Source organism: Eublepharis macularius, chromosome 15 (genome assembly GCF_028583425.1).
Source record: "Eublepharis macularius isolate TG4126 chromosome 15, MPM_Emac_v1.0, whole genome shotgun sequence".
Classification (NCBI taxonomy): Eukaryota; Metazoa; Chordata; class Lepidosauria; order Squamata; family Eublepharidae; genus Eublepharis; species Eublepharis macularius.
Window position 1 is genome coordinate 49,353,871 of NC_072804.1, and position 16,447 is coordinate 49,370,317.

The following is a 16,447-nucleotide window of genomic DNA, read 5'->3' on the forward strand; positions in this document are numbered from 1 at the left end:
AGGGAGACCCCATACACCCACTCCACTGGCCTCAACTGGAGGAGCCAGCTTTGTCGGGGCAGCAGCCAGCCCACATACGGGGAATGCGGAAGGTAGATAGGACACCTGAGTCAAGCTAGCTAGACTCCACCCCTGCTTACCTATCAGTGTGTGCTGCATCTATTCCAGCCCCCAGAGTGGGAAACCTGTTAGGGTTCTGTAGTGACTTGAGACATGTTAGCAACACAGTGTGGACTTTGCTCTTTCCCTTGGATGTTTGTGCTAAATATCCCACCGGTACTGCTCCATGCCCTCTCTGCTTTTCTTTGGCCACCAAACTGCAATGCCGCATACTCTAAACCCACATTGCAGTGAGCTCTGAGGTGGAATTCCGAGCCATGCACCCTAACTAATGAACTATAGAGCATCTTGGCTGGGGTTTATGTAGTGCGATTGTTGCCAGCCCCCCCGCCACCCTCCTGTTATGGAGCTTGCTATGAACTGTGCCAGTTTCCTGCCTTGCTGTTTTGAAGCTCTGCCAGACTGTTAGGGGCAGCAATGCCCATGCCTGCTTCCTGCCTCTCTGCTGTTATGGACTGTGTTACCTATGCCTGTTTCCTGCCCCCTTGGACACCTACCTCACCTGGGCCCAGAGCCATACCACTAGCAGCACAGTGCCAGCTAGAGGAACTCTCCACGAGCCTGGCCAGGCACCCCCGGTCAGTTCCCGCAGGGAGCCCCTTGCAGGATGATCACTGGGTCTGCCCTTGCCACTGGGCAGCCTGCTAGCCAGCCCACAAAGCGTGCCAAGGGAGAAGCCATGTTCTCAGGCAGCAAAGAACCACCAAGGACACTTTACTCTGAAGCTGCCATTTCAAGGCCAGCTCCTGTCACATCCACGGAGCCCAGCCTCACCCTGATATGCAGATTGCTGGCCACAGCCCTGGGACGGAAGAGATGTGCTGGCTGAACAAAACAGACAATGGATTCATATTGATGTGCCCATCAAGCACTGACATTCCAAGCAGATCCCATCAGTACAACCTGGCTTAATCAACCCGCCCTGCACTCCTTCCCTTCCCTTTGTCCCTTCCCAAGGTGTCACTATCACACAATTAGATTCTAAAATGGCCCATTAGCGATAGTTATAGAGCCATCAAGCTTTTGTTCCCCCTCCTGAGAACCACATGGAAGGCCCCCGCCCCAGGGTACATGTTTTGCTATTTAAGCAGGCTCTGCCTGACACTAGGTGCTCAGTGCTGGGAGCCATACCCAGTGCAAGGCACATGCTCGGCCAGGCGCTGTGCCCCATCCCCAACCCAGATGGCACTGTACATCGCCCCCCAACCTCGCTGCCGGAATCTCTGCTCCTCACCGTGATCCGGTAATGTATTGCCTCTATTCCATCGATCTCAAGTGGGTTCCTGCTAATGCAAATGTCCCTGTAACTCGATTCGGTTTCGTTTTCTCGGCCATGTCGGACGCTCCTCTCCGCAGGTCCGGGAGGAAGCGCCCGAGCACCCTGACCGGGCAGCTGATCTGCAAAGATTAGCCCCCAGGACTCCCAGTGAGGGAGGCAGGGTCCGGGACGCTGCGGGAAGAGCCCCCCGAAAATCAATGCGGGGGGTAAATTGCCCGTTTGTCCCTATGGAGGCCAGCAGACGTGCACGGCACCTCTAGTGCTGCCGGGCCATGGAAAACGGCAAAGAGCAGAACTAGGCGGAAGCCTGTAAGTAAGCGAATCCCTTCTGTTAGTACAAGCGCATGTGAAGGAGTGGTGGGATCTGAAGCTAAGAAGGCTAGTTCTTCCCCCTCGCTGAGTCTCAGAATCTGGCTGTCGGTCCCCCCCCTAAAATGGCAGCGAAAAAACAGAGCCCCGCTCTGGGCAAGTCAATTTCGGCTGCCCTGCAGGGGAAAGGAGAGTTGCTCGAAGAATTGGTGCAGAGGTCGGTTATCGAAGCCATAAACCCCTTTGTTGACAAGCTGAACAAAACAGATCAAAGGGTGGGCTTAATTGAGAGCGAAGTGAAAACCATTAAGGAAGTAGCGGGGGGGGCAGAGAAGTCTGCTCGGGAAAGTGTGTCACTCGTGAAGGCTACGAATAAAGAGTTAAAGCTGGTGGAGAACCAGCTGATCGGGCTACAAGTGGAACGAACACAGACAATTTTGCGCCTCCAGAACGTGAAAGAGGAGGAAAATGAGGATTTATGGAGTCTGGTCTCGGAACTATTGGCGACACCCGCGAAGGCAACTAAAGAAGAGGTTAAAAGCGCCATTTTGGAGGTCCGTTGGGCTTCTTCAAAATATGCAACGAAGCGTCAGCTGCCTCGCGAGATCATCATCGATTTTTCATCTAAAAGGATCCGAGACACTATCCTATACAACTCATACAACGTGGATCTGGACTTTTTGGGTAACAAAGTCAAGATACTGAAAGACGTTCCATTTTTAGTTCGGAAAAGACGATTTAAGTATAAAAAGCTCGCAGCTCTTCTGAGGGAACGTGGAATAAAGTATAAATGGCTATTTCTGGAAGGTATCTGGTTCAGTTACAAAGATCAAGCTTACAAGATATTATCAGAAGATCAACTAAGGGATTTTGAGGACAAAAATCCGGAATTTCAGCGAGACACCAAGCAAGAAGAAAAGGAGAAGGCTGGGGGGGGGGAGGAAACGAGCACTGCGGCTGCAGTTGCTCAGAGAGAATTGCGTCCGGGACCCAGGAGGGGGAGGAAAACTTAATTTGAATTTGAATTGTAATTTGCATTTTGTAAGGTCAACCACTCCATCAATATTATACAAAGCTTTAGTTTTTTTAATAATGGCAGTACGAAGGGAAAGCATTCTGTGTAGTGTAGTTGTTATATGTTGTTGTTGGGTTTTTTTTCCTTCCCTTGTTCCCCTTCCTTTCCTTTGTACTGTTAGTTAATGTAGTTAATAAAAAGAATAATTTTTTTTTTAAAAAAAACAAATGTCCCTGTAACTCTTTCCAACCTTTATTTCTGAGTTCTTGTATGTCTGCTGTATGTAAGTGCTATGTCAGGCATATGCCACACTTTTAGTAAACATTACTTATTTGAATATTAGCCTCCTCTTTCTTGTCTGAGTGATCTGATAGACTGACTCTGGTATAGCTGGCTAAAGATCTGCACTATTAAAATCCAGACTGCAAGCTAATTTCCCCATTAAAATAGCAGTTCAGGTAACACGGGGGAGTGGGAACTGGTCTTGAAGGTGCATGAGCCTTACCAGAAAAATATTGGCAACCTTAATGGAGAAGCATGATGGATACAGAATTGTCACAAACCAAACTGTATGGCCTAGTAGGGTTGCTAGAGCACATACAGTTTAAACCACAAGCTAGCAGGCACAGCATCCCAACACTTTCTGCATAAGCCAACCTGCAACCGTGTCTGTGCTTGGAGACAGAGATCCAAGCTACAAGTGACGAATTACACTTGCCTGGCAAGTGAACAGACTCACGTGTATTCCTCCCTGTTCACTTGCCGTTCACTTGCACTCCATTTGATCAAGTGGAGAGCAAGTGAATGGCAAGTGAACAGGGACGAATACACGTGAGGGCCAAGCTACAAGTAACGAATGACACTTGAACGGCAAGTGTATTTCTCCCTGTTCACTTGCCCTCCACTCGATCCACTTGCCATTCAAGTGTCATTCATCACTTGTAGCTTGGCCCTGAGTCTGTTCACTTGCCAGGCAAGTGTAATTTGTCACTTGTAGCTTGGCTCTGAGCTTCCCATTGCCCTGATCCTCCTTGCAAGCTTTCCATCCCTTTTGAACGCTCTTTCTTTATATCTGTTATTAACAAGTTTTTACGCTTTTCGCCCTTTCTGCTTTGAATGTGATCTTTTAATTAATGTTTTACAACTCTGTAGAAATCTGAACTTACATTAGACTTCCTGATGTTTCCAGCTAGATAAAAGAGGACAACCAGAAGTGATGTCATGGGGTGGAGCATCCCATGATGTCACTGCCAGTTTTTGCTGGAATTGCGCAGTGCTTGCATGCGCCTACCAATTTGTAGCCATTTTTTCCTGCTGGCCTTTCAGTTTCCAGTGGGTAAAGGTGAGGCTTGCTGGAAGGTCTCCTGCTATAGTGAAAGACCTGAATGCAAAAGGCTGAAACCAGCAAGGAACTAACATAAAAGTTTAAAAAAACTTCAATGAATGCTACTGAAATATAGCAAATTTGTGTAATAAATCCTCACATTGATAATACAATAAACATAGTAAACAGCAATGAAGGAAATATACATGTTACAATGAAGATCAATCAATCAAATATCCACACAAGACCGCATACCCTCTACCATGTCCCTCAGTGGTGCATGCAGTTTTTCATTCAAAGTCCATCAATAAATCATTTTCAACAATGCAACACACTGAAGATGTCTGCCCAAACGGCAGAAACGGTGAGGATGGAGAACGGCAAATCAAGAGAGGTAAGTAACCTCCTAGGCGGTTCAGTTCTGGTGGTGTGACATTGTAAGGTGGAAAACAAAGAAAAGTGGGGGACCAGGAATGCCCCCACCCCGTCTCTTCAAACGTCCGGTGAACTCTGCTTGTTTCATGAGGGCCACTTCTTCAGGAGATGATATACAAACAACCACCACATGTTTTTTCTCTATAAGCAAGATAGAAACATTCTTACAGTCACAATGTCAGTCTGGTACACCATTATAATACCTTATCATGTAAAGAAAACCCTTACCCCACTCTCAGTGAAGGAAACACATTTTTCTCATGCATATATTTCAGCACACAAACAGAAGCAGTCAGGTACACGCCCCACCACACTCAGCTATCAATGCTAACACTGTCATGTGAAATTAACAAGGTCAAAAAGCTCGATTCAGCTGTAGGAGAGATTTAAAGAGGAAGTAACAAATTCGGGCTTTGCATTATCTGCCTAAAAAGCAGGACAAATTGAGTTCTGCATTAAGTCCATTTGGATGTAAAGTGCCCAGTTTGTGTATCCATTCTGCCTCATGTCTTAAGAGATCTGTCTATACATTAGACCTCTCTTCCCTGTTGGGTGCATATATTGAAATCAAACGGGTCATTCAGAGGCATTGGCACTTAGTTAAGGAAATTAAGGGGTGTGAGAGACCACCTGTAATAGGATCCAAACGGACCAGAAACATTAAAGACTTGCTGGTTCATAGCAAATTTCCAATACAAAACAATGTTGGTGGCCTTCCAAAAGGCACTTTGCATGTGGACACTGCAGGGTTTGTCCGTTGGTACGGCAACTGGCAGACATTCAAGGAGACCATAGGTTGGTTTATATTAGATTCCATCACTTCTCAACCTGTCAAACTGACTCAGTAGTCTATTTAATCAGGTGCCCATGTGACAAATTGTACGTAGGTAGTACATCTCGGCCCATACGCACTCGGATTTGTGAACATCTTTCCAGAATTAAACACAGGGTAATGGAAGCTCCTCTAGTGAAGCATTTCTCCATACATCACCTGGGGGACGCTAATTTCAAATACAGAGTGCTATATGCGCCCAACACTATGTCACTATGTGAATTGAATGGCAAGTGAACAGACTCACATGTCTTCCTCCCTGTTCATGTGCATTCCACTTGCACTCCACCCAATCACTATGTCAATTCTGCAAAGTACGTGCAGCGGCTAACAAGAAGTTTTGCTTCTTCCTAGAAATGATATGTGAAAGTCCAGTGGAGGAATAGGTTTCTGGGAAACAAATGTGCTTTTGCTTTCAGTTTGAGTGAGACTTCAGGCTCACATCAGGCAGGTACCATAGGATATATAAGAGGCAGTTTCTGGGGGAGAAGTGGAGAAAGACGCCTGATCAAAGAACCCATTGCCTCCGGTTCTCTGGCTTTTCAAAGCACCCCTTGGCTACAAACGGTAAGCAAATCTCTCCTGATATCAAATTTCTTCACAGCCTTTCCAATATTTCAGCAGCTGCTTTCAAGGGTTGCCAACCCCACACTGGGAAATTCCTGGAGATTTGTGGATGGAGCCCAGAAGGACAGAGGTGGGGAGGGGAGGTCGCTCAATACGATGACATAAAGTTCACTCTCCAAAGCTGCTGTTTTTTGAGAACAGATCTCTGTCATCCAGAGATCAGTTGCAATTCTGAGACAACTTCAGGCTCCACCGTGAACTTGAAAACCTTAATTTGGTATTTGTTTTTTATTTTTTACTACAAATATAAAAAAGACAAGAATTATGCAATGAAAGAAAAATTCCAACAAACGAGAAGAACATAACCAGCAGCACATACCTAAAAATGGCTAAACCAACTTCCTTCTTTTTAAATGCATGAAGGATAGTAATAATAATTACAATAACAGTGTGTTGTTAGTACCATAGTCCTGAGTCACAAGCAAAAGGACACACTATAAAAACTATTGTTCACCTCCGCCACCTGTGGCAAATTAAGGAGTGGGGAAAAATAACAGCAGTCTGTATCCCTGGAAAAACTCATTTGCTATCTCTTGCTTAAAGCACGCCTATGGACTTTCATCTGTGCCATAAAATACAGACGGTTTAATGATAACAGTGTGAGATTTGAAACAGAAAGACTCTGGAGAATATAAAAAGAGTCTCATAAGAATTGTGAATAACTCAACTGAACAACTGTTTGTCCATCTGAATAAAGATTTTGCAGAAGGTAAGAGAATCTTTTCTGACTGGTTTGCACAATACTTGGTGGAGTGAAGAGAAAATGTGGTTCTGGGGCCTTTTCAGCTTTCTATTCCTAAAGTACTAAAAAAAAAGAGAGTCTGTTCCCACTCCCAAGGTGCCCCCATTACTTCACATTCTACTTGCTTGGCGAACTTCCAAGCCAAATGGAAAGTGCCTCAATAGCTGCTCTAAAATTACCTTTTTATTAGGATTCAGGATGCAAAAGAACTTGGTGTGAAGTGTACATTTTTGAATTCTTTCAAGGGAGTCAGCAGGATATAGGATTGCCAGCCCCGGGGGCTGGGAAACATGGAAGGGGGGCACTGTTGGAGTTACCGTGTTATGTAATTTCTGAGGAAAACCTGGACTTCATGCCACTTTGCTCTAGGAATTGCTGGAAACTATTTTTTTATGATAGAATTTTCAGCTATTCTTAGAGTGGACTGACATCACTTTAGGGTTTTCTTTAAAAGTGAAATAATGTCTTTGGACTACTGGCAATTTTTAAAATATTATTTTTCTCCTTCTGGCTGCAGGAGCAGCATCAGGAAATAGGAGCTGCCCCCCCCTCCAGTAACCTAGCAAGCCGAGAAGTATAGGACTGAGGGGAATAGTATTTAAATATCATCTAGTGACATAGATAGGGCTGCCAAGAGTGGGATAAGCTTCCAGAGGCCTGTAGAGCCAGGCAACTCAGAATTTGTGTTCATGTGATGTTTGGGTTGCATCTATATGGTATTGGGGGTGGGGGCAGCAGCCCTCAACACACAGGAAAACAAGAGTCTATTTAGATGAGTGAAACCCTGCTAGAGGAGGGTTGCAGGAGATCGTTTCAGGTGTGTAGTCCTGTTGATCGGAACAGCAAAATTCGGGGCCAGTACCTCCTTAAAGGCCAGCGAGATTTCCAGGATATATAAACTTTTGAGAGTGAAAACTCCATTCATCGGGAAATCTTGCTGATCTTTAAGGTGCTACTTGGATTATGTTCTGACCCAGAAGAAATGCTTAGGCTAACTTGTAGAGATCAAGAATGAGGACTGAATGCAGAAAACTTTCTGAAAACTCCTTCCTGGAATTAAGGGGGTGGTGGGAGGATAGGTTCCAGCTGAGAACACGGTTTTGTAATAGTGTGAAGCAGGTGTCGTGATTTTGCCAGACAAGGAGAATTTGACTTGGAGTGGGGTATTACCATGTGTACATAGAGGACATAAGTCCCCTCCACTGTGTCCTTTCCCTAGTCTTAAAAGTGCCCCATGCAGCGGCTATTTGCCTTGTTGGGGAAATTTATCTGTACTGATAGGCTGCACATACATATCTCCAACACAACTCGGAACAGATCCCAGGGAGTTTTTCTGTCTTTGAGTTGGTCATTGGCAGGGGTCATTTTGTAGAAAAAAAACTAGAGGAACTTATTAGCATAACTCATTAGCATATGCCATGCCCATTGACATCACCGGAAGTGTGCCATTGGCATAACTTATTTGCCCATGCCACACCCCCTGACATCACCAATCCTGGCTGTTTTGGAACCAATCCTGGCCATTCAGGGCTGAAATTGGGCCCAAAATGGCAAAAAGGGGCTGAAAATGGCCAAAAGGGGACTCAAAATGCTCAGGATCAAAATGTTGAGCGGGAGAGTGATCCACCACCCATCAGAGACCCGATCCGGGCCGTATCGGCCCCAATCCAGGCCGAAACGGGCCCCAAATGGCTGAGAGTCAGGTGGGTGGGGCCACATGTGACCTCTTTGTAGAACTGCTGGAACTGCGTTCCTGCGCATTCCCTCTCAAAATGAGCCCTAGACACTGGACTGTATCATCATCTGTGGATGAAGAACGTTTTAGCAATTTTTAACATATGGATGTAGCCTGCAATTCAGGCCTTATGTTTTTAACTTTTCACCCTATATCTTGTGCACATTCATAATAAATACTTTCTTAGAATATATTTTACATTTTAGGTTATAACTTGACACCTCTATCTCCCCTCCCCCAATATTTTGGATGACAGAGGGAAAGCCAAAGGGAAACAAAACCTTGCAATGTGTTTTTAGTATAACTAACCCCAATTCCATCATGAAAATGAAATGCATCAAATACAGATTTAATTTTTCACCAGTGAGGAAAAACAGTACCCCTCGCCACAATTAAATATAGAATGTCAAAAGAAAATGTCCACTGGTCCATCATCCTACTTGAGGTAATCAATATTATTCTTCTGTTCTTATTCAGGTCAACTGAACCTTCCTGAAGTGCTGCTATGGCTGGTACCAATTCAAAAAAATTATCAGGAAATGATCTTGCTGAGCTGAAAGCCTCTTTGGAACGAAGTAGTATCCAAAAGATAATAGCTGATGCTGATAAAGAGTTAAAATTATTAAAGAACACAACGCTTGATATTGCTTTCACGGGGGTTTCAGGGGCTGGTAAATCATCCCTCGTGAATGCCTTCCGCAATATCTCAGATGATGAAGAAGGCGCAGCTAAAACTGGGGTGAAACAGACAACTATGGACCCAGAGCCGTATCCTCATCCTAGTTACCCAGAACTGACCTTATGGGATCTACCAGGAATAGGGACACGTGAATTTAAACCAAAGGAATACCTTCAGAAGGTAAATTTTAGCAGGTACGATTTCTTCATCATCGTCGCCTCGGAACGTTTCACAGACCATGACACCATGCTGGCCTCAGAAATAAAAAAGATGCAGAAGAAGTTTTACTTTGTTCGCACCAAAGTGGATCAGGCTATAGATGCTGAAAGAAGGAAGCCGAACTTTAGCGAGACCCAAACCTTGGAAGAGATAAGAAAATATTGCCTTTGCAATCTGAAAGAGGAAGGAGCGGATGATCCCAGAGTTTTTCTCATATCCAGTTGGTATTTGAGTAAGTATGACTTCCCTCTCCTGCAGAAGACTCTAGCAGGTGACCTGAATGACATCAAGAGACCTCTTCTGATTATGGCTATGCCAGCGTTCTCGAGAAAAGCCCTGCAAGAGAAAAAGGCTGCTATGGAGGCCGTTATATGGAAGAAAGCCCTTTTGTCTTGTGGCGTTGGGGTGATCCCTATGCCGGGCCTCTCTCTCGCTTTTGATATTGGACTCTTGGTGACAACAATGAAAGAGTTCTGCAAGGCCTTTGGCTTGGATGAAGATTCCCTCCGTAATCTTGCAAAGCGGGTTGGCAAACCTGTCGAGGTGCTCAAGTCTGCTGTCAAAAAGTCTCCGATGTCCAACCAGATCAACCCGGAATTCGTACAGTCTCTCTCAGCCAAGTCCTTGTTGTGTTGCTCTGCAATGGTGCTGGAAGAGCTTTCCGATTTCATACCTGTCTTTGGCTCCCTAGTAGGTGGCGTTAATTCTTTTGCCACCACATACTACATGCTGAAGTGTTTCCTAGATGACGCTCTGGAAGATGCTGAGAATCTTCTTGCAACAGTTGCCGAGTCTTAATCGCACGGACTCAAGATCCTTCTGAAAAGATCCTGCAATTAACCTTCATTACCGCAGTTATTGTTTATGTGCAACCCTTACAGGTTCAGTAGTCTTCTGAAAGAATGGGTTTGGCAACTCATTCTGAAAAGTGATGATCAAGTTTGGGGGGAGCTTCATGATTACTTTGTTTTGTTTTTAGGATGTTCTTTGCAAAGATCATTAACAATAGAGAATTGTCAACTCTGGCTTGGGACGTTCCTTGAGATTTGGGGGCATTTTCTGGGAAGGGTGGAGTTTGGGGAGGGGATGCCATAAAGCCCAACCTCTGATGCTGCCATTTTTTCCAGGAAACCTGGTCTCTGTAGTCTGGAGATTTAAATCACAGATAATCACGTATGTTCGGGGGTAATTCTCTTAACCCCTGGTAAAGTTCACCAGATGGCCACTGTGGGCACAGGATTAATTTCTTTTATCTTTGGGCCAAACTACAAGTGACGCCTGACACTAGTTGGACACTTGTCAGCTTCCCTCAAGTTTTGATGGGAAATGTAGGCCGCTTGGCGGAATGTTGGACAAGTGACAGTTGAAAAGTCCATTGAACAGCAGTCGGAGAGCCAAGCTGCAAGACCAGGACACCTACATTTCCTATCAAAACTTGAGGGAAGCTGGCAAGTGTCCAACTAGTGTCAGGCATCACTTGTAGTTTGGCCCTTAGACAGCCTACAGATGTAGTTGAAGAACCTGTGGATTTATGGTCTAATTGCTAGTAAGAGGTAAATTTAGCCTTTTAAATCTTGCTATAGAAATTAACGAGTAATGTCAGGTCTGTCTCAGAGACCAGACATTTTATCTACAGTATGTTAAAGTGAAAGATTTAGTTCAGTTTTGATTGTTACTCTGCCTTTAAAATCAAGCTGAGAGCTGATTATGTCTCTGCTGTTGGGATTCTCAGAAGGTTGAGGTGAGATATTGGTGTGCAATGGGTTAAAAATGTTTCACAGCATTCTGACACTTTTAACTGAAACTTTATTAGCATTAAACACCATGTATTCAGTTATGTTTGAGAAATGTTAGATTTGATTTTTCTTGCATGTGTTTTCTATAAGATTATTTCATATGTGTATGTATTTTTTAATTTCTTGCCTAATAAAAGGCGTTATGGCTTATTTCAATAAAGATCATTAGCTGGCTGAAAATTTTTACCTGGTTTATTAGTGAAAAGTCAAACACAGAATTCTTTTACAATTATGGTACTCAGGGCTTTTTTCTGGGAAAAGAGGTAGTGGAACTCAGTGGTGGAACTCAGGACCACACAATGATGTCACTTTGGGTCAGCTGGAACAAGGGGGGCATTTTAAAAAGTTTAAATTGCCCTTGGTGAAAATGGTCACATGACTGTTGGTCCCGCCCCCTGATCTCCAGACAGAGGGGAGTTTAGATTGCTCCAGCAGTGCGGAGGGCAATCTAAACTCCCCTCTGTCTGGAGATCAGGGGGCGAGGCCAACAGCCATGTGACCATTTTCAAGAGGTGCCGGAACTCCGTTCCACCGCGTTCCAGCTGAAAAAAAGCCCTGATGGTACTATAAAGGATAAGTTCGGTCTTACCTACATAGATCTTTTTGCGATTGCTGAAGCTACTTGACTAAAGAGAATAACTCACACGAAACGAAGTAGTTCAGACCCCTGGTTTGCCAGCCCAAGCCTGGCAACTGGCAGGAGAGACTTGGGTGGAGAAGTGGGGTAGGTGACATCACTAATATTGCTGATATCAGTACAACACTTCTGGGTACACTTACAGGGAAAACACTATGATTTTGGCTGAGTGCTAAAGAATTGGTCCCGGTGCGATGCTGTCACTTCCGGGTTGCATCTTGGAATGAGGTTAGCCAATAACAAAGCCTCCCGTATAATGACCCTGCCCATTTTCTGAAAAGCTTGATGGGAAACAGAGAACGTGTAGCAGGTGCCATGACTCATTGGCACCACATGGGGGAACCCTGCATTACAGCATGGAAAATGAGTTCAACACATAAGTCAGATTGTTATGCTATTTCCTTTCTCACCACGTGGGTCTCTCGGTTCCCTGTATACACCGTTATGCAATACATCTCATATAGCACATTTCTATATATCATTTGCTTTGGCAGCACCATCAATTTCTTTGCTCCCCCATCTCTCCAGGGCTCATTCAGATCTGGTCTTTAACAAAAATAACTTTATTCAACACGATAAAAATGCGCACAATAAAAAGGATATACACAGTAGGTACAAACTCCACATGTCTAGCAAACCGCTAAAGACCATGCAGAGGTAAGGACCCCATTTCTCACACTTGATTGCCAGATCCATTCTTTGCACACCTCTTGGCCATAATGAGTCTACTCTGGAAGTATTTCTGTTTTGCTCGTAGGCCGTTAGTTTCACCAACGACTCTCTTACTTTCAGCCACCAGCCATGGTTTCGGGTTGTTTCTGATATCTAGCAAAGACCAGTCTAACTGTGGTAAATATTAGTACAGCTACGGCTTGAAGATTTTTAGGTATATCAACTCTCCAATTTAACAGAAGATCTCAGGCCTAGAGAGGATTTGTTTCTCCAATCAGACCGATATAATTTCCAACATTTTTCCTGATAATCTGCTGCCTGTTTGCTTATCAACCAACTCATATACCTTGTATAGCACACCCTCATCTTCTTTGGGAGCACCATCAATTTCTTTGCTCCCCTTAATGATCCCATTCCCACAGTGGGTGTGGGGGTTCCCCTGCTCCCACTTTTCATCCCCCCTGCTTAACTGGCTGCTGGTTGGGAAAGACAGGAAACAGGCCTCCCAGGTGCACTCCCGGGAGTGGCGTGACAACGTCAGTGTTGTCCTTGCGCCACCCTGAGAGTGCTCCTATGCTTTGCAGCAGGCCGATTTGGGTCCTAACCCGGCTGAATTAGGCCTATTTGGGCCTTGCGCGATGACATCACTTCCTGGACCACTTGTGCAAGTAGCATGCCCAGAGCAAGAAGGTAAGTGCCAGGTTTCCCCCACACACTCCTGAAAGGAGGGTGAGGGGACCTGGCGAACCTTTTCCCCATATCTCCAGTCTTGGTTGTTGAGGGTAGGTACAACAAAATCCCCTATGCAGAAAGGCTATGTCTATGCCCTTTGGGAGAGATGGAGTTTGCAGAGCACATGTTCTACAGTTCCCCATTCTATGGAGAGTTTCGTTTAAAAATTATGACCCCACTATTAAATAGGATTCCCAGTCATATAACTACAAATAAAGCAAAGCTCTGCTGGCTCTTAGCCGATAAAAACCACATGTTCACATGGCGAGTAGCCGGATTCTGTACATTAATTTTTAAATGGCGTGAAATGTATTTTAAAAGTTTTTGAAAAACAGATGGTTTTTCTTTTTATTGATAAGTGGTTTGGTAACATTATTTTTGTATATTGGTCTTGGTACTGTAATAAAAATGATGATGATGACTTGGTCTTAAATAAAATAAACGATTTTATCCAATGAAGTAAAAATGCACAAAACGGAAAGGATATAAACAGTAGGTATCAATTCAACATGTCTAGCAAACCATTAAAAACCACGCAGAAGTAAGAACTCTATTTCTCACACTTTACTACAAGATCCATTCTTTGCACAACCTTTGTCCATATGATTCTAGTCTGGAAGTATCTGTGTTTAACTGGTAGGCCATTAGTTTCACCAAGGTTTAGGTATCTGAGGGCCAAGCTACAAGTGACAAATGACACTTGAATGGCAAGTGTATTTCTCCCTGTTCACTTGCCCTCCACTCAATCCACTTGCCAGGCAAGTGTCTTTCGTCATGTGTAGCTTGGCCCTGAGAGCCAAGCTACAAGTGACAAATTACACTTGCCTGGCAAGTGAACAGACTCAGGGCCAAGCTACACATGACGAATGACACTTGAACGGCAAGTGTATTTCTCCCTGTTCACCTGCCCTCCACTCAATCCACTTGCCGTTCAAGTGTCATTCGTCATGTGTAGCTTGGCCCTCACGTGTATTCCTCCCTGTTCACTTGCCCTCCACTTGCCCTCCACTTGATCACTACGTGGGCAAGTGGAGCGCAAGTGAACAGGGAGGAATACACGTGAGGGCCAAGCTACACATGACGAATGACACTTGAACGGCAAGTGTATTTTTCCCTGTTCACTTGCCCTCCACTCAATCCACTTGCCGTTCAAATGTCATTCGTCATGTGTAGCTTGGCCCTCACGTGTATTCCTCCCTGTTCACTTGCCCTCCACTTGCCCTCCACTTGATCACTACGTGGGCAAGTGGAGCGCAAGTGAACAGGGAGGAATACACGTGAGGGCCAAGCTACACATGACGAATGACACTTGAACGGCAAGTGTATTTTTCCCTGTTCACTTGCCCTCCACTCAATCCACTTGCCGTTCAAATGTCATTCGTCATGTGTAGCTTGGCCCTGAGTCTGTTCACTTGCCAGGCAAGTGTAATTCGTCACTTGTAGCTTGACCCTTACTTTCATCAGCCAGTCATGGTTGGGGGAAGGTTGTTTCTGATGTCTAGCAAAGACAACTCTGGTAATCACACCTAAAACTACTGCTTGAAGTTTTTAAGATATATGAACTCTGCAACTGCACAGTAAGATCTTTGGTCAATAGGGGATTCATCTCTCCAACCAGACTGATATAATTTCCAGCCCTTAATCCCAGTACTCTGTTGCCTGTTTCCTTGCTTACTGCATGTAGAATAAATCTTCCTTTGTTACCTTGCAAAACCAGCTCTGCTTATTCCCAGTTCTGAAGGGCTGTTCTTGCTCTGTTTCTATGTTGTGCCTTCAATCCTACTGGAAAGATTTCTCAGATTTTTAAATAACTTCCTGAAGGAGTATATGGCATTGTCATTTTGGCTGGCAGTCACCAATGGGGGTGTTTTAAGGGTGGGATTTTATTTTTAACACCCAGCACAGCTTTCCTAATATTCTTCTTTTTCTTGCTGTTTGAGGGCCAGTTGCTTTTAAGGAATGTTTGCTCTCATCGGAGGATATTTGCAGCAGGGTGAAAAGGTCAGTCCTGCAAATTATGTGCAGCGGCCAGCAAGAACTCCTTTTGGAAATGACATGTGATATGTCAGTCTGGTTCAATCAACAAGGCAGTGAGGTCAGTTTCTGCAAAACAAATCTACTTTCTCTTTCAGTGACTTCAGGCATGTGTCAGTATCACAGCATATATAAGAGGCAACTTCTGGGGGAGCAGGGGAGGAAAAACCCCTGGATCAACAACTTGTTGCTACTGATTTTCAAAGCAGCCCTTGGCTAGAAATGGTAAGCAGATTCTTGAAATCAGAATTCTTCACAGTCTTGCTAGTGTTTCAGCAGCTGCTGCATCTAGCATTGGTAGGGTTGCCAACTCCAGACGGGGAAATTCCTGGAGATTTGTGGATGGAGCTTGGGAAGGGCAGAGGTTGGGGAGGAGAGATGACTCAGAGCCAAGCTACAAATGACGCCTGACACAGGTTGGACACTTGTCAGCTTACCTCAAGTTTTGATGGGAAATGTAGGCGTCCTGGTTTTACAGCTTAGCTCTCCATTACAGCTGCAAGACCAGGATGCCTACATTTCCCATCAAAACTTGAGGGAAGCTAACAAGTGTCCAACCTGTGTCAGGTGTCACTTGTAGCTTGGCTCTGAGAGCGGGACCACAAGTGACGCCTGACACAGGTTGGACACTTGCCAGCTTCCCTCAAGTTTTGATGGGAAATGTAGGCAGCTTGGCGGAATGTTGGACAAGTGACAGTTGAAAAGTCCATTGGACAGCAGTTGGAGAGCCAAGCTGCAAGACCAGGATGCCTACATTTCCCATCAAAACTTGAGGGAAGCTGACTAGTGCCCAACCTGTGTCAGGCGTCACTTGTGGTCCCACTCTCAGTAGCTCAGTATGATACCATAAAGTTCACCTTCCAAAGTTGTCACTTTTGAGAACCAATTTCTGTGGTCTAGAGGTCAGCTGGGATTCATAGTACTGTCTCTCTCTCTCTCTCTCTCTCTCTCTCTCTCTCTCTCTCTCTCACACACACACACACACACACACACACACACACACACACACACACACATGCACACTCAGGTTAGCAACCCTAATTTTATATTCATGAATATCCTTTCCTTTCTTTCAACCTCCTTTGATCTAATGATCTTGAGCAAAGGATAAAAGAGTCTTTATTTCTTTAAGGAAAGTATGGTGAAGAGATATAGTCATGAATATTTGAGTGTTTGTACAGTACGTATACACAGTGAATAGACAGACAGGTAGATGGATGGATAGTAATAGAAAATGTGTACCCTAACCAAACTTTTCAA

General features: G+C 44.7%; 1 protein-coding gene across 1 annotated transcript in view; it reads left to right on the forward strand.

Annotated features, from left to right (window-relative positions):
- The window catches only part of LOC129342973 (uncharacterized), an 87,134-nt gene extending 75,842 nt beyond the window's left edge, over positions 1–11,292 (forward strand). The window contains exons 5-6 of the mRNA XM_054998931.1: positions 1,229–1,363; positions 8,917–11,292. Coding sequence (XP_054854906.1) covers positions 1,229–1,363; positions 8,917–10,114 — 1,333 coding nt within the window. The 3' untranslated portion in view covers positions 10,115–11,292. The remainder of the gene's footprint in view (positions 1–1,228; positions 1,364–8,916) is intronic.
- Positions 11,293–16,447: the final 5,155 nt, after the last annotated feature.